The sequence below is a fragment of the Ornithodoros turicata genome, chromosome 5 (assembly GCF_037126465.1).
Source record: "Ornithodoros turicata isolate Travis chromosome 5, ASM3712646v1, whole genome shotgun sequence".
Taxonomy (NCBI): domain Eukaryota; kingdom Metazoa; phylum Arthropoda; class Arachnida; order Ixodida; family Argasidae; genus Ornithodoros; species Ornithodoros turicata.
This window is the reverse complement of record NC_088205.1, coordinates 15668037-15684809: the sequence shown is the minus strand read 5'-3', so window position 1 is coordinate 15684809 and position 16773 is coordinate 15668037. Positions and strand designations below refer to the sequence as shown.

The 16773-nt window shown below is 44.8% G+C and overlaps 1 protein-coding gene across 2 annotated transcripts in view; it reads left to right on the top strand.

The window, feature by feature from the left end:
• Positions 1-15267, top strand: part of LOC135394112 (cell adhesion molecule Dscam1-like) — a 281899-nt gene extending 266632 nt beyond the window's left edge. Inside the window, exons 18-25 of one of the 2 annotated variants that reach the window (XM_064624626.1) lie at positions 178-421; positions 2081-2179; positions 5188-5376; positions 6418-6720; positions 11522-11692; positions 11833-11999; positions 12425-12500; positions 13658-15267. In XM_064624626.1, coding sequence (XP_064480696.1) covers positions 178-421; positions 2081-2179; positions 5188-5376; positions 6418-6720; positions 11522-11692; positions 11833-11999; positions 12425-12500; positions 13658-13698 — 1290 coding nt within the window. In that variant the 3' untranslated portion in view covers positions 13699-15267. The remainder of the gene's footprint in view (positions 1-177; positions 422-2080; positions 2180-5187; positions 5377-6417; positions 6721-11521; positions 11693-11832; positions 12000-12424; positions 12501-13657) is intronic. The other variant, XM_064624627.1, reaches the window with a different exon arrangement.
• The last annotated feature ends 1506 nt before the right edge of the window (positions 15268-16773 follow it).

The following is a 16773-nucleotide window of genomic DNA, read 5'->3' as shown; positions in this document are numbered from 1 at the left end:
AATAAATAAAGAAATATGGAGCTGTGAAAGACATGAACAAGACATAAAATTTGCTCTGTATGGCAGTTCAATGCCATTTTCATCCCTAAAGCTTCCGAAAGCAGCGGATTTTGTTAAGTTTAGAACTTCATTTACTGGCCGTTCCTTCACCCTGGTCATCGTCCTTTTTGTCCATAGCCACCTGGCAAGGAACTCCATTTTGGCACGATCATAGGGTACTACCTTGGATACCGTGTAGCTGGTTCTTCTGAGCCATACATCTACAAGACAATGGACACCACTTCAGCCGGTAATGCCGGAGGAGAATGTGAATTGACTGGGCTCAAGCGAGCTACCCAGTACGGAGTCATAGTGCAGGCTTACAATAACAAAGGTACCGGGCCGCCTTCTGACCAAGTGGTGGTGCAGACGTTAGATAGCGGTGAGCAGATTATACTTCGTCTTCTCCCATGTCACTTTTGCTTTTGCGTTTTAGCATCACCATCCCATTTATATATATATATATGTGTGTGTGGTGTGTGTTAGCAAACTCAGCATATGAAAGAGCAGCGCTGGTATGAATGCAACACGGAGAATCCTCAGAGGCGCACCTTACCTTGTCTCCTCCTCCAGGCATCGAACAACAACAACCTTATCTTGTGATTATTATTGGGGAGTTTCAGCACTGGTTATCGCTTTGAGTGTTGTTCGTGTGCTTATCTAATATTATGTTATCAAAGCACATTATCCCAGCTATCTTTTCTTATGGGTATCTTGACTATACTAAATAGAGAGTTTTAGCAGACCGTTGATAACGTGACTTGCGTCGAACCGTATCAACCCGAACCCATCAGTGGATACGATTCTGAGTCACACACGACTGTGATTGGTTCCGATAGGCACGATAACCTTACCAACGGTATACTAAAACTCGCTACTGTCTAAACATACAGTACTGTCGGGGACACGGTTAGCTAAAATCGCCTGTCAGTACTTCGGCGCCCCATATTACCTCGGTTGCGCTTGAAAGTATTGTGCCAGTATTGCATTTGAAGGTGGACCATGTGCAGCTCGTGTGTATTACTCAAAAGAAATAGTCTTGCAACACCTCGAGATTTGAGATGTGATAAACCACGTAGTGCTGATTTTAGACAACCGTGTTTCCTACAGTACATTCCTGCACGTACACCCCATACCATAAACCTTACAGCGTACCCTCTATCTTACGTAAATAGCGAGTTTTAGTACATCGGAAATACATCGGCAGTAGTTAGCACTAATAAAGTTGTTGCGTTAGTACATCGGAAGAATTCTACGAAAATGATCAGATAAAGGAAGTTATCAAATCCAAGCTTAGCAATGTGATGTCACTCGCTCAATAGAGATAGGATGATTGGCTTAGCACGTTTTGGTTACTGTTATCGTGAACACCTTCCCATGTAGTGAAACGCCGTAATGTGTAGTGTACACTATCTTGCATACGCATCGTGCACTGGTACAGCTTGGGACAAAAGACTACGGAACACGGGGGTGTCGCATTTCTCAATTGAGGTGACACCCTAGCCGCAAAGAGGAGAGGACACATACTAGGAGAAGGACCGATCACCCGTTTCTAAGTCGATCTCTCCCTAATAGCTAGCATGGGGATGCTTCAATGCAGAAATACTCCAGTGCCGTGTTCCAAGCTGTATCGCGGTATCATATCCTGCCTGAGTATCTTATTCTAGGTACCCTATCTTGTGTAAATATTTCGCCCAGCTATCTGTGTACCCTCACAGAACTAAATTTCTAATACAGCAGAAATGCCACTACATATTTCTATATATGAACTCTATCATACACAAATTATTCTACCTTGCCTACGCATCTTGCCCAGGTATTGTATTCCCCCTTGAATGTTGAAGTAAATTATCTTAGTGTACCATCTGGTTACATTAATGTTATCTAAGTATATCGGGGTATATTATTTTATTTAAGTATGTCATCTGGGTATATGATTTTACCTAAGTGTTGCACCTAGGTGCATTATTTTCTCTAATTATCTCATGTACGTTTCGATCCTTATCTAGACGTCTCACCTATTTATCTCATTTAATTCCAGATCCTCCATCTCCACCTTACCTGAGGGTTGAAAGCACCACCAGCTCTTCGGTCACGTTGCGGTGGGAGAGAGCCGCTCAGGACCAGAATCCTGTTACCGGTAACGGAATTTGAGTAACAAACTTTTCTCCAAACTCGTACGCAAGGGTTGCTTCTCGCGAAACCACAGCGCGTATGTTAGTTAGTTAGTCAGTCCAAATGCGCCGCAAAAAACACACACAATGAAGTGGAGAACGTCCCCAGCGATAGTGTTAGCGGACACTTGGTACACAGCGTGCGTACAACCGGCCTTTGTTTGCGGACGTGCAAAGCCTTTCAGGGTAAGGACTTGGGCCGCCTTCTGCCGTGTCAACAGCGCTTCCTGCTCCTCTGTGTGTACAGACGCTGCTGTTTGCGATTTGTTTTTTTTTTTTGTTTTTTTTTTTTTATCTCTCTCTTTATTTCTTCTGGGGGGACCTTAGAGATCGATAGTGACTTAGGATCAAGCTGTCCGAGGTCTTACGTTCAGGAAATGGAGTATGGTGGGTGCCGTTACGCACATATATTGACTCGGGACCGGTCCTGCTCTCTGTGCAGGCTCCAGGACAATATTTCCTGGTGCGTGTGTCGAGCGAAAAACGCTGACACTAAACAAAAGTGCGCGCAACAGAGTAGCGCGCGAGGAAGACATGTCGAAGATCCTGTACTCGACTGTACCATCATTCATGGTATACTCCTCCGCGGTTCTATATCCCGTTGAAGTGCATTTTATCGTCGTAGGCTTAGCGTCGAGCCGTTTCCTAAAAGTAAATAACTCTTCGTTTATGAATTTGTTTTAAACTAATCTTCACCAAAATGGCAAAACTACAATGCGCAAGATATCTTAAAGGTCCTATTTCAAAAGTTCACCCAGTGTTCAAAGCGTGCACTTGCCTGGAGGCAGGTTGTCTCTGTACAGTTGTTCCGATCGGTATCCGGGTTCTTGAATACGTATGGGACGTCCGTTTACCGGTCTGCTTAATACGTATCGGACGTATACAGATGTCTGTTTTACAACCGAATCCGGAATTGTGCATCACTTTATAGCCCCACTCTGATCCTATACTTACAAGTAAATCCGGATCTCCCGCTGACGATGATTTGTCGTTCCTATTCCAAAACTAGGGAACCGAAATGATATGAAAGAGACCCCTTTTTATAATAATATCGTAATATCGCGCGTAATATCACTTACGAAACGGAAACGGTAAACTTTCTGTTGTTCGGCACTTGAGGCTTGTGTGTTGTCTTTTCTACTGCGTTCCAGCCTCAGAACATCCATCGTGTTCAACAGATGCCGCTTGCGTCGCCCCATCGTATGAATGTGTGTGTGTGTGAGTGAGAAAACATGTAAGAGTGAAAGTGGAATGAATGAGTGGATGTGGTTTGTTCCTTCAAGTGACGCACCCTTGGATGTCGTTGGGGAGGTGCGTTAGCTTAGCTCAGTTGGTAGAGGCCTGGACCAGCAATCCACAAGATGTGGGTTCCTTCAGCTGGCTAACCTTTTCAGTGACTTCCTTCTTTCTTTCGCTAAACTTTCTCTGTCACATCAAGCTCACCAATCTTACCGCCCACTACTGAATATTCGTAACCAGCTATTAAAGGATCATTAAAAACCCATAAATTTATCGATTTGGCTGCGGCGGATTGCGCAACAAATAACGCGCGCTATTGCGCAAGAACTATGATCGTAACCGGCCTTTAGCGCGAGAGCGAGCTGTTTGAGAGAGTGCACGCCCTCTCGATGCCCCTCAACTCCTTCGTGACGTAGAGAGTTCCCAGCATGTAGCGTCGCACCGTGCCCGTAGCGGACGAAAAAAACAATGCCTGGTATCATTTCATTGTTCCGTTAAAGGAGCAACATGGTAACATTGGTAACATGTCCCCTGGGAAGATATGGACACAGATAGACACAAACCGGCATATCTCCCCAGACTCAGAGACATGTTGCCGATAATCTAGCCTCAATCTTGAGTAGTAACTAAGTAAAGAGTAACCTGTAACTGCAACTAGCTACTTTTCTGTAAAAGTAGCTTGTAATCGTAACTAATTACCGCTTTTGGTTAAAGTAACTGTAAGGCGTAACTGGAATTAAGTTACCCGAGTACTGCAATATTTTTTACGTGTCAGTTCTCTAGCATCACTCTGTCGAGGCTTCAAATCTACCGCCCTTTTTCTCAACCAGGAATTCCACGAACTTTGTCCTCTCATACACGACCACTATGGTCTTAAGGCCGACTCACGTTGCGCGTATTTCACTCCGTGAAACGATCCGTGGAAATAGAGCGCGTGATACGCGGAGCCTGAATACGCAGAGCGAACCACATCGTGGCGTAAATATGAAACACTGCGATCACACACTTCTTCTTCTGCTCGATCCGCGTGATACGCGGGTGGTCTCCGGTTCCACTGGTACTGCGCATGCACTACTCTTATGTGTGGCGTGTAATTCAGAACCCCCTTGATGCTCTGTTTCACGTACAGAAAACTGATACTGTGCGTGAAAATTTACTCTATGCGTGACACGCTGCGTGTTGCGCGCTGGAATACGCACCATGCGGGTCGGTCTTTAGAATAACTCACACGGTGCAGCCATGGGAAAACCTCTGTTTATAACAGGGTTTATAACAGGGCATAACTATGCTTGGACTGTACAAGTGCAATAACAACTTTTAGAGCTACGTTTATTTCGCGTTTTTTTTAATGCTTCTTTGATGTGGTAACGTTATGTGTGGTAACGTCATTTTGAGGGCGAGGGCAGTACTGTTTTTGAAACGTGATGTGGGCAAGCTTGCCCTTGTCGCATCCTACAGCCTGCAGTACAACTGTATAGCTGCAATTGATTACATTTCAAAAAGAGTAACTGTAACTGTAATTGAGTTACTATTTTTGCAGGCTAACTGTAACTATAACGTAGTTACTTTTTTGAATAGCTTACCCATGACCGCCTAGCTTTTACCAGCTCGCTGACATTGTTTTCTATGTTCTCCTCTTGGTGTTGATGATTCATACCTAACGTTAGCACTGTCCAGAAAATATAGGGCACTGTCATCAGTTGATCGGTAATCTCGAGTTTCATGTCTCGTCAAGGTTACTACATAAGATGGAAAGGCTCTGAAGGCGGTGACTGGAAGGAGACCCATGTACCGGGAGACCAGAACACGCTGACGATTGGAGATCTTCAGTGTGGATCCCGCTACGTCTTTACTGTTCGCGGTCACAATTCTGCCGGAACCGGGGACGCGAGCGAAGTTGCCTCTGTTAAAACGGCTGGAGCAGGTAAGCTCGTTAGAGGAAAGTAGGCTGACTTTGAAGTGCTCAGAAGAGTGTTTAACCTCGAATTAAATTACGAAAGTTACTCTAAAAATACGCGGAATGAAGCGGTGCCTAGCATACGACCAGCATTCAAAATACTGTTAAATTCTGAACAAAAATCTAGTAATCGGGAAATGTGAACATATATATACGTATATATGACTGATACTTCCTAAAGAAGACCGAGACCGCGCCGGCTGCGTCGAGAATCCTGTTAAAAATTTACCATATGATTTGCATAAGTCACTCGCTCCTCAATAAAATGTTTAATAATAAAATGCGCGTATGCTTGCCTTATCGCGCCGACTTGCTGAAGCTCCACCTAGACTTTAAAAAAAAAAAAAGCCTGGCCGCTTAAACGAGTGACGAAGTCATTAACAGTTCGGCCAATCTTGCTGGCCGCAGCCAACGCCGCCTGGATACAGAAGGCTCGCTTAATGTGTCCTCGTTATAGGACACGTAATAATTAGTCTATGAAAGAAATTATGGGACCGTTTTGCGCTTTATTTTGTTTTCCCATATAGTACGACGGGACGTTTACTCGCAGACGACAGTGGCTGCCCATGCGGTGGCTCGTCTCCATGGCTACGACCGCTGAAGGCACGTGATTTGCTACGGCTGTTGAAAACACGATCCTAATTGGCTCTAATAACTCTTAGTTGTTACGTCACGTCGACGAGTAAGCAGGCTTTTTATATCTAGGTGGTGTTGCAGCAGCTAAGCACATGAGCCGTCATCAGCCGCATGGACAGCCAGTGTTTGCCACAAAAAGCCTATGTCTGAAATCGTGTGCTGCGATTGGTTGACGTATACGACATCCCGAATTTATTTTTATTATTATTATATGATGATGATGATGATGATGTGCCCACGTGCCGAAGGAGGAAGAGGGAGCGTTAAGGAAGCCTTCTTTATCTAGCGTTTGTTTAGATACACCTTATCCGAGTGTTCCAAGGAGTGTTCGATCATCGTAACATATTTTTTCTTCATGGTCCTTCCCATCAGCTCCCGTAGCTCCAGACCGTACCTCCTTGGTTCAGAGCAACGCCAGCAGCGCCCTGCTGTCCCTAGCAGCATGGCACAACGGCGGCTGCCCGATACGTCAGTTTACGGTGAGGTATCGTCGACAGAAAGACTACGCGACAGGTATCTGGACGACGCTACACGCTCAGGATCCCGAGCGTTCCCCTCGCCTTGAACTGCGTGACCTGTCCCCGTCGACATGGTACACGGTACAGATGACGGCGCACAACTCTGCCGGAGCAACCGAAGCTGAATACGCGTTTGCAACTCTCTCGAAAGGTGGAAGTGAGTGCTCGCCATTCTGGCTATTTTTTTGAAAAGCGAGACAAGTTTCGGGTACGTCCAGTGCATGCGCGTGTTGTGTGATATATACACACATTCTGTAGTGGCACCCTGCGAGACTTCATGGTTAGTTCTCCACAAAAGATCTGGCGGCATATTAATCCTAATGGGCGAGGTACTGATTTAGTACCCTCGAATGTGAGTCACACTGCAGGTTCGTTTAATGATCATTTCGTCTCAGTGTACTCTGTTGATGAAAATATGAGCCTACCTTATAGTGTTGGCAAGGTAATTCCCGATGTGGACTTCAGCTCTCCTGGCATCTTATCCCTTTTACTCAGCTTAAACACACACAAAAAAAAGAGCGAAGGACCTGATGAGATTCCAAACGGTTTCTTGAGGCGCTACGCAGGGTGGATTTCGCGTTACTTACAGTTGATATATCAGAAAGTACACGAATCAGGGCGCATTCCTCGTGCTTGGAAACTTGCAAAAGTTATTCCAATTACAAAAAAAAAACCTGAGGTGTTATCCGTAAGAGATTATCGACCTATTTCATTGCTGTCAAGTTGTTCGAAGATTTTCGAGTACATGATATACTTTCACTTGTCTAGTTTCCTTGAAGAACATTCTGGGATAAGTGGGCTTCAGTATGTTTTTCGAAAGCGTTCATCTACTAAATACCAACTTACTGAGTTTGTACATGATATCGCAATGTCTATTAATGCTTCCCCTAAAATCATTGATGAATTGAATAAGTTGTACCAGAAGACCATTCATGCGACACCCTCCCTTCTTTTGTATCATGTATTACTGAGCTTTATCGTGACTCATAATTGTGTTTCCTTTATATATATATATATACATATTTTAGTACAGATTTATGTTTGTTGGCATAGCGTTTCCCTTTTTGTTGTTGTTGTTATTGTTGTACTTTGTTATGTTTACATTGGTGCTGGAATATGCTCAGTTCTTATTCTTGCATTTGCATGTCCCTTCTTCATCCACGGCTAGTCAATCGCCAGAAGTATTACAAATAATAGAAAGAAATAAACATGTCTTGACTCCGTTAAAAGTGGTACGACTCTTGGCAGATGTCTATTAATACGCAAAAAAAAAGTGTGCACATGAAAATAACAACTAAAAGGTAAAATGTTCTTACTTTTGAGTACTCCGTCAATGGGCGACCACTTACGCGAGTCGGTAAACATAAATACCTAGGTCTTACATTTAGCGAAGACTTGAAGTGGGACCAACACATAAACGATGGTATCAGCTGGGCCAGTAAAAAGCTTCGTATTTTGAGGAGAAATCTTGGCGATGCCGATCAACACGTGAAGTTAATTGCATATGAAACCTTAGTACGTTCGGTAATTGACTATGGGCCTCTCGTTTGGTTTCCGGGAGTTAGAACGAGAATAAAAGCTTGAGATGATTCAAAGACGAGCTATTCGCTTCGTGTACGACAAATTTTTCCGTTTTAACTCACCAACTGAAATGCTTCGGTCCGCAGGGCTTCTGAATCTTCATGTCAGAAACAAAATAATGTGCCTAAAAACTCTTTGGTCCATACTTCACGACGAAACTTGCATTCCCAAGGCCAAATACTTGAAACTTTCCGACACTGGTAGTCGTCGCAGAAAGCACACCAAACATCTAGTGCAATATCGCTTCAAAACAAACAGCCTATGGTACTTCTTTTTCCCTAATACCATTGATGAATGGAATAAGTTGCACAAGACGGCCGTTGATAGCGACACCCTCCCTTCTTTTGCCTCATGTATTACTGAGCTTTATCGTTACTCATGATCATGTTTCATTTTATAAATATACAGGGTGTCCTAGCTAAATGCGAACATATTTTTTTAAATATATATATATTTCACTTTTTCCGAGATGAAATCAATTGCAATATAGCATATGCTGAAGGGCACTCCTTAGGAGGGCAATAGCAAACTCATAAGGCAATGTCTTAATTCACTTTCAATAATTAACTTTTTAATTATAAAAGCTACGAAGTTGTCCCAATGAGAACACCTGGTCCGCTCGGTCACCTGATATCGGAGCCGTTTTCAGAACCAAAATCTGTTCGATAGATCGTCCGCAAAAAGTTCGTGAAGGAACGCCATCTTTTTTCTTTATTTTGTTCATTGCGCATCTTTGGAGACGCGTCTTTCCTTCGCCCCCAATGTGAGAGGGTGAAAGAGCACAGTATCGCCTCTTGCGTCCTGGAAAAAGGTTAAAAGAAAACCGAAACTGCAACCCAAGCTAAGGGCAGTTCCGATAGAGTCAGCCGATACATTTGTTTTTGTTTTGTTTCGGCAAGCTCATCTTCAACGCATGAGGCGGCACTGTGCTCCTTCACCCTCTCACATTGGAAGTGAAGGAGAGACGCGTCTCTGAAGATGCGCAATGAACAAAATAAAGAAAAAACACGGCTCCGGTATCAGGTGACCGAAGGGACCAAATGTTCTCATTGGGACAGCTTCGTAGCTTTTGTAATTAAAAAAGTTTATTATTGAAAGTTAATTAAGACATTGCCTTAGGAGTTTCCTAATGCCCTCCTAAGGAGTACCCTCCAACATATGCTCTATTGCAATTGACTTCATCTCGGAAAAAGTGCTACATATGGATATTTTTAAAAAAATATGTTCGCATTTAGCTGGAACACCCTGTATATTTTGAGTACAGAATTATGTTTGTTGGCATAGCGTTTTCGTTCTTGCTTTTTTTATATTGTTGTTATTGCTGTACTCTGTTATGTTTATATTGGTGCTGGAATATGCGCGCAGTTCTTACTCTTGCATATGCATGTCCCTGCTTCCACGGCGAGTCAATCGCCAGAAGTATTACAAATAAATAAATAAATAAATGAAAATATGTTTGAGTTGGTCTTCGTTCTTGCGTAGCTCTGACATAATTTTATGCCATGCCGCCTCTTAACACTTCCAAGAATGCGTCGATTATTACAGTGGACTGTTAACTGAAGTTTGTATTCGTACTCATATTTGGCTCTCTATTCTTAATCCATCAACATTTAAGGGCGGCCACAGGATAATGAGAAGAAAATCTCGCTCTAATACGACTGCAAAGAAGTTTTGAAATGCGCATTTGCGTTGGCTTAAAGATCATTCATGACCAGAACAAGTTCGTTAAGTTCGCTGCTCGGCAAAACACGTCTGTTTGGCAGGCAAAGCACGCTTTACAGACACATGAAACATTCAAATAGCTTTGGGTGCATTGCCTCCTACTCGCCTTCTAACAAGGAGAGAGACAGTACGTTACCGAAATTGGTAACAGTAACGAAAATGGGAACGCATTCCACGTTCCTCTGTTACAGACTGATTCGAAGCAGAAACGGCCGGTATTGAATTCGAGTAACCGTATTACTGTTAACACTAATCAACAGTATTAAGTGTTACTGTTACTCGACGACATAAGTGACATTTCGTCTTCTTATCAAAATTCTTTCGACCGAAAAATCGAGGAGCTTCGCAGAGTGCATTTCCTCTCAAAACTTTCTCCAACTTCCTTCTTCTCTTCCTAACAACGCTGGAACCTGTCAAGAGCGCAACATTCGACGACATTTTCATTCCCCATTTTGTGCCATCCCTCGGTGGATATCGATCTGATTTCAGATCTGACAAATGGCTGGTCCCCTCGTCCTCATTAATCGCGGCCAAGGAAGCATGCATCATTCGCCGGAAACACGCGGAATCAAAGCTTCCAGGACACCAGCTTGTACCCCCGGCACTGGTGCTGCACTTGATAGCTTTCTTTCTGCACAACAGGCTTTCCACTGTCACTGTAAATGGAACAAGATTGCGCAAACTGGACATCTCTGTGGGATATAGCCGAGAGGAATGGAATTTGAGGACGTGTATAGGTGTTTTTAAATCCTTCCCGGACAGGAGCGTGTGATAAATTGCGCGTGAGGTATTTGAAGAATGGGTCGGGGGTTTTGTCTCCGCGTCGCGGCTCGTCTGTCGCTAAAGTACATGGGCTTAGAAGGGCGGGCATCCTCGCCGCATGGTAGCGGGCTATTGCTTACAACCGAGCTAGAAAAGTGTTAGAAACGAGGTATGGGAGGTCTGTGAGTTTAGTTTTAAAGGAGCAGTGCGACGAAATCTGCTTGCCATTTTGAATGGATGCCCTGTCACTGCATAACGCTTCCACTACCATAGCTTTCACGTAAGAAATGCGTGCTAAACGTCTGCGCAGTGTGCAAAGGAAGCGCCTTGAAGCGCGCACTCATATTCTTCTTGCGTACTCATGTTCTTCTGGCGTAACCTACAGTATACGCCACATGCCACGCGTGTGTACGTTACCATGTGGCCAACGACGTTAACACAATACAAGGCGAGGACACACTTCTTGCGCCACGGTGGTGGCAGCAAGGTCACTGTCACCCAAATATATACCGCAAGGTGGTGTGCCTGTGGTGACAACATTTTAGGACCACATATCTGATTCATAATCAGTGTTTCAGGGCGAATACTTTTTGTTAATTGTCTCGATATAGCTATGCGCTTCGGTTACAATGGTTTCGTCTGCAGAATGCAAGCTATTTCACAGCCCCTTTAAATCGCAGGTTTTTGTACTTATATTTTATGCCTATCAAAAAAAGTGATGACTGCAAATTTTGTCAACAAAAAAACAATATGTCGTACGGGAAAAGAGTCATGAAGATAACTTTCAAAGAATGTTGCTTCCGTAATTTCGGCGCTTGACTGGTACACTCGTTTGACTCGTTTGGAAGAGCTTTTATTTGCAAAGGGCTGACCTTGTTTGCGTGCCATTGCAGGTGCAGACCACATCACACCACGGAAGGACGTCCAGCGCGAATCATCGACGGGAATCTCTGAAGTGACAGTCGTCGTCCCCGTGGTTGTTTCCATCCTGGTGGTCGTCGCCGTACTCGTTGTGGTGTGCTTGGTGGTGCGAAGGAAACATTCCTCCGGGAGCACGCAGAGTGGTAAGTACGCCGATTTTACTATAAAGCTACGGACGGACTTACACGGTTGTGTAAGTAAGCGTGTTACTGACAGTAAAGCTGTCGCTTTAATACGCTGTATCGTGGTGTAACATACGAGACAATTTCCTCCTTCACTTCAGGTAGTTCATTATACGGCACTCGAAAGACCGTCATGCAAGAGACGATGCAGATGACCGACATGGAAGGAAAACTGGGCAAAGGTTGTTCGAGCACGGCATATTTCCCGGCCCCTTATGCCACTACGCACTTGGGCACAAGAGGCCCGGAAAAACGCACAGACCACCTGGTACGGAAAATAGTTTTAGGAAAAAGGCATTGAATGATATCCCTGTTATACGGGCATTCTTCAATGACGATTGAAGCGAATAGCCATTGAAGATGTACTGCTTTCGACATACGTGCCTGAAATCTCCAGCCTGTGGCCCAGCTGTCCCCTATCGGCGCTGTCGCGCGCGAAGGAGCTGGGCCATAATCGCCTCTGCGGGGAGGTCGTGCATTGCAGGGAGCGCTGCCTAGCGTTTATCGTGTAAACCTGACCCAGGAAGCGTTGGATACAATGTTGTTTGAGAGGTTCACACGTGACACGTATGGTGGGGCTACGCACATGTTCAGTGGCCACTGATTTCAATCATCATTGAAGGGCGACAGGGCCCGTGTGACAGGGGCATTGCACTAATTTACACATTACACACATGTTTCACTCCCTTCAAGGATGAACCGCTGTATGCTACAGTGAAACGCACACCGCGGCCACCCAGGTCAGATGGACATATTTACCAGTGCCCAGGTAAGTTTAACCGAAGCAGGTGTCATTCCTAGCGAGGGGGGGGGGGTTTATTGGCAGAAAAAAGAAAAACAAAAAATGAAAGGGGAAAGGTCAGCCATGCAGCACGCCGGCTTGCTATTCCCTAAAAAAACAAAAATAAGAAAGAAGAAGAAATAACAAAGAGACAAATAAATAAATAAAGCAAAAAGAAAAAGAAACTCGACTCACAGGGAGCCCAGGAGGCCCGTATCATGCAGAGAGCGGAGCATCGCTTTTGTGACACTACACTAGCTCGCTGCACGGGGCCAAGGAGTGTTGCGAGAGAAACGTCTGTCCATCCGTCCGTCCGTCCGTGCACCCAACCTCTGAGAGGTGTTGCCAGAGCACGGCTGGACGATGGTGGTGACGCTGACAGTGAAGGAGCTGATGGGAGATATCGCTAGCTCTATGCTGAATCGATATGCTAATTTCGATGCAGTAAGCTGTAGCTGCATGCTGAATTATAACGCAGATTTCAAAACGGCAACCGTCCATCATCAACAGAGAACCAGTATCATTAATCAATGTACAGGGAAAACATTATATAGACATAGCCTCTGCTAGGATCGGCATCTACAATTTCCCAGACTTCGGAAAGACCTGGAAGTTGACACTACCCAGTGTATGGGAGGGAGATTTCGTTCGTAGAATAAATGGGAAAGAAAAGAATGCTGCTAGACAAAAACAAAATCTGTGGTTCCTCGCAAGTTTATACAGTGATTGGATTGGAGAGCATAGGGGAATTATAAGGAAGAAGCACAGATACGCGAGAAACTAAAATCACCCAAGGAAAAAGCGCTTATGTTTAACATAACGTAGAAAGTAGGGCTACTTGGTTTCGACAGCGCATTGCAACGAAATGAGCGAAATAACACACGAGAGCACATGACGAGCTCGTTCTGTGCAGTCGTGTGTTATTAAACTCATTTCGTCGCAATGCGCTGTCGAATTCTCGTAGAGATACCACGGCCTCTCCTATAGGAGCCAAGACGTCACATTAGGGTAGATAATAGCCGAGTATTGAATTAGTTCGTCCTTTCTATGATGCGCTTGACTTGACTATTGCAGAATAAGCATGTCGGCGCAGGTTACTTACAGGGGTCAAACGAGACTTCTGATTCACGGTAATTATTTTACAGCGCTCGCAAGGAACGGTCGACCAGCATCGAGAGTCACCTGAGACGAGGTTTTTCTTATGACGGACGAATTCCATTCAACCAATGAACTCAAGTGCCACGATGACGTCCTTCTAATCGAAGAAAGTCACCTGCATATGTGCCAAACGAACGGAGCAACACGAACGTTTAAAACCGTCACAACGGCTGCCTACGCCTGCGCAGCACTCACAGAAGTAGCCGTCTAAAGTTAAAATTACTAAGTAAAAAGTTTAAAATACCTAAACGACTTCTGCGTGAACTGCTGTGACTACGTCTTGGCATCGTGTCCGTAACAATGTAAATGTCTGAAAAAGAGACGACACTGATGCAACAACACTATCTGACCTCGCTCTAAAGCTGATCCATATTTTGAGTTACCCTGTGCAGCAGTGTCACGTGATCCGTGACGTCATGAAACGCCCTGTGGAGAGTGCTTCGTATAGACGGCCTGTGTACATAACGACAGTGCTTACTGTGAACAACAACAACTTGCCTTGTGCCTTACTGCTGTGTTTGGATACCCGACAACGAAGAATCGACTTCGAAGGTGTGTGGCGCGTCGGAGTTGTGCTGTTTAGATCATCCACGGCGTGACGTCACTATACAGCGTTATCGTGATCGTACGAATAATACAAGCTGGATAAGAGAGTGAGTAATATGAATGGTAAGGTTGTGTGGTGGACGTGCTCGCGTTAGCGAACGAGAGCAAAACAAGACGTCCGCATGTGATTTGCGGGAAAGCCTGAAAAGCAGCGACATCGTGAGTGTTCTTTTACGAAGCACTGGATCTGTGCGTAGTCTCTGTTTTGTTATTCGGTTGTGGAAAGGGAAGGAATAATCATTACCGTTATAACTATCACCCGAATTGAGAGAGTGCCAGCCTCTCTTGAAGTTCACAACGAGAGCATTGCAAGTAATTGCATTTGAACATTCCAAAACGCGCGCTAACGTCACAATGAACCGCAGCTCGTCGAGTCTCTCGAAGCGGCTCCCACTAGCGAATGTCGCTCACGTTATTTTGACAGCCAACAGTAAGGAAGAAGTTCCCACGCATTGCCGTTTCGTAAGGTGTAAGGTGCAAAATGCAGAGGAGCAAGAATATTTCCATGGCGCCTGCGGTATAACTCGCGTCTAGAATTAAACGGTTACATCCCTCTTGAGTGCTCCTTTCCGAAGACTTCTCCGTTAAACAATAAGATCAGGTTTGGAAACGGTACGTGCCCTGAACGGTTCTGTCAGGATGAGCTGCCTTTGAAAAAATTTATGTGTGTTAGAGTCGGAGCCGAATAACGTCGAAATGTGCCCCATGAATTGGAACTGGAGAGAATAGGACACGTGGAATGTGCCTCTGTGAGTTTGTGACGACAGTTTGCGAACAAGGGACTGTCCGACAAAGAGTGTACAAGCAGCGCATCACTCTGTTTTGAACATTCAGGAACTTCGCCGCTGTGACCCCCATGCGGAAAAACGAGAAACTATGCGTGTGCTTCTGAAGTACCAAAGACGGACTTTCGAATCTGCTATTGTGATATTTCTGTAAGATTGGAGCGAGTATATTCTCGAAGTGAAATACAGGAAGCATTTTAGCAGCACTTCGTCTTTCAGTTTTTCTTGTTAGTTTTGAAGGTGTCTCTTTTCTTCCTGATAGTGGTCGTTTTTGATGTCGTGCATGTACCTTACTAAAGACGCCCATAATATGCCAAGCTTCCTGGAAAATCACCGCATTTCGGGTAAGTGAAACTATTCACCTTCGCAACGTACTGCTTGCGACACACTTGCGTGTGATCTCCAACTCGTGGTGCAACGGTCCCCTATCGGATGTGTCGCGCCCGAAGGAGCTATTCCAAAATCGTTTCCGAGAGCAGGCTCTGCTGTACCGCAGTGCCGTGTATGCCAAAGGGAGTCTGGCCATTAGGAGGAGCCAAAAAAGAGGCTCGACCTGTCAATCAAACCTAGGCGCATTTCATTGGTTATCGTTTTCCGTGGGAGCTGCCATGGCACCAAATTTTCTCCAAGATGGAGGATGGTGCTTGGAATGGCGGAGCGGAGATTTTGTGACAAAAAATTTTCATATACTACTTTTATTTCATACTGTGAGTATCTTCATTTACGCATCTGCAAAATCAGCTTCAGCTTTCGCTCCGCCATCGTTATTTAAGCGAAAAGGGATGTTTCGTCTCTAACATTAGGCCTATTTAAGACCGTCATACCAAGCAAATAGCAAGAAGGACGACCCTTCTACGTAAGACTTTGTATTATATAATTGCATTTCATTTATACATACATCTTTGCTCATTTTTTGTTCGATCTACTTACATTACGTGATTTAAAACTTCATACCGGCAGTCGTCTGCTACGAAGAAGCGGTTGTACCTCTCTCCTGGCTAATCATTTCTGCCAGCAACCATTTCTGCAATTCTGAGCCTTCCCAACATGCCTCTCTCCATGCAGATGGCGTTGATAAAAGTAGGCACAAAATCCGTCGTTTTGGTCTGTCACCAGCGATATTCATTTCAATCCAAATCAATCGAGTTTCTCCAAAATGGTGGCACCCAGTAAATAAGGGTGAGGTATAAGTACTGGATGGATGTAATAATATACAACTGTATTTCGACCTGTGATTGGCTAGATACCTCAAAAAGTGCGTGGAGCCTCAGGTATAGGCAGGTCCCATTAACGGCCAGACTCCCTTTGGCATACGCGGCACTGCTGTCCCGTCCCCCACAGCGCCACCAATGTGGAGAGTTACTAACGCTTAGTCTACCCTGAAATGTCGCGCTCTCCCTCTACTGTCTGCCGGCCTTCCCTCGAAGAAAACATTGTTATATCCCCTTTGTGCTCGATACGATAGAGCATCGTTCCGCCACGACCTGGAGATTAGAGACAAGCATGTTGGAAGTGCGTGCATGGGATACACTATGTCACTCCAGTCGGTTGTTGTGAAATACAGGCTATGTTCACTGACGTGGTTGGGCATTGCTACTGCTACAAGAGATTCACCTTGTATCTACATGTAGCATAGCCAACAAGCACCCACAGTATCAAAGCAAAGAACCCACACCCTTGGACTTCTCTGCAGATATACTGAGAACCTCCTC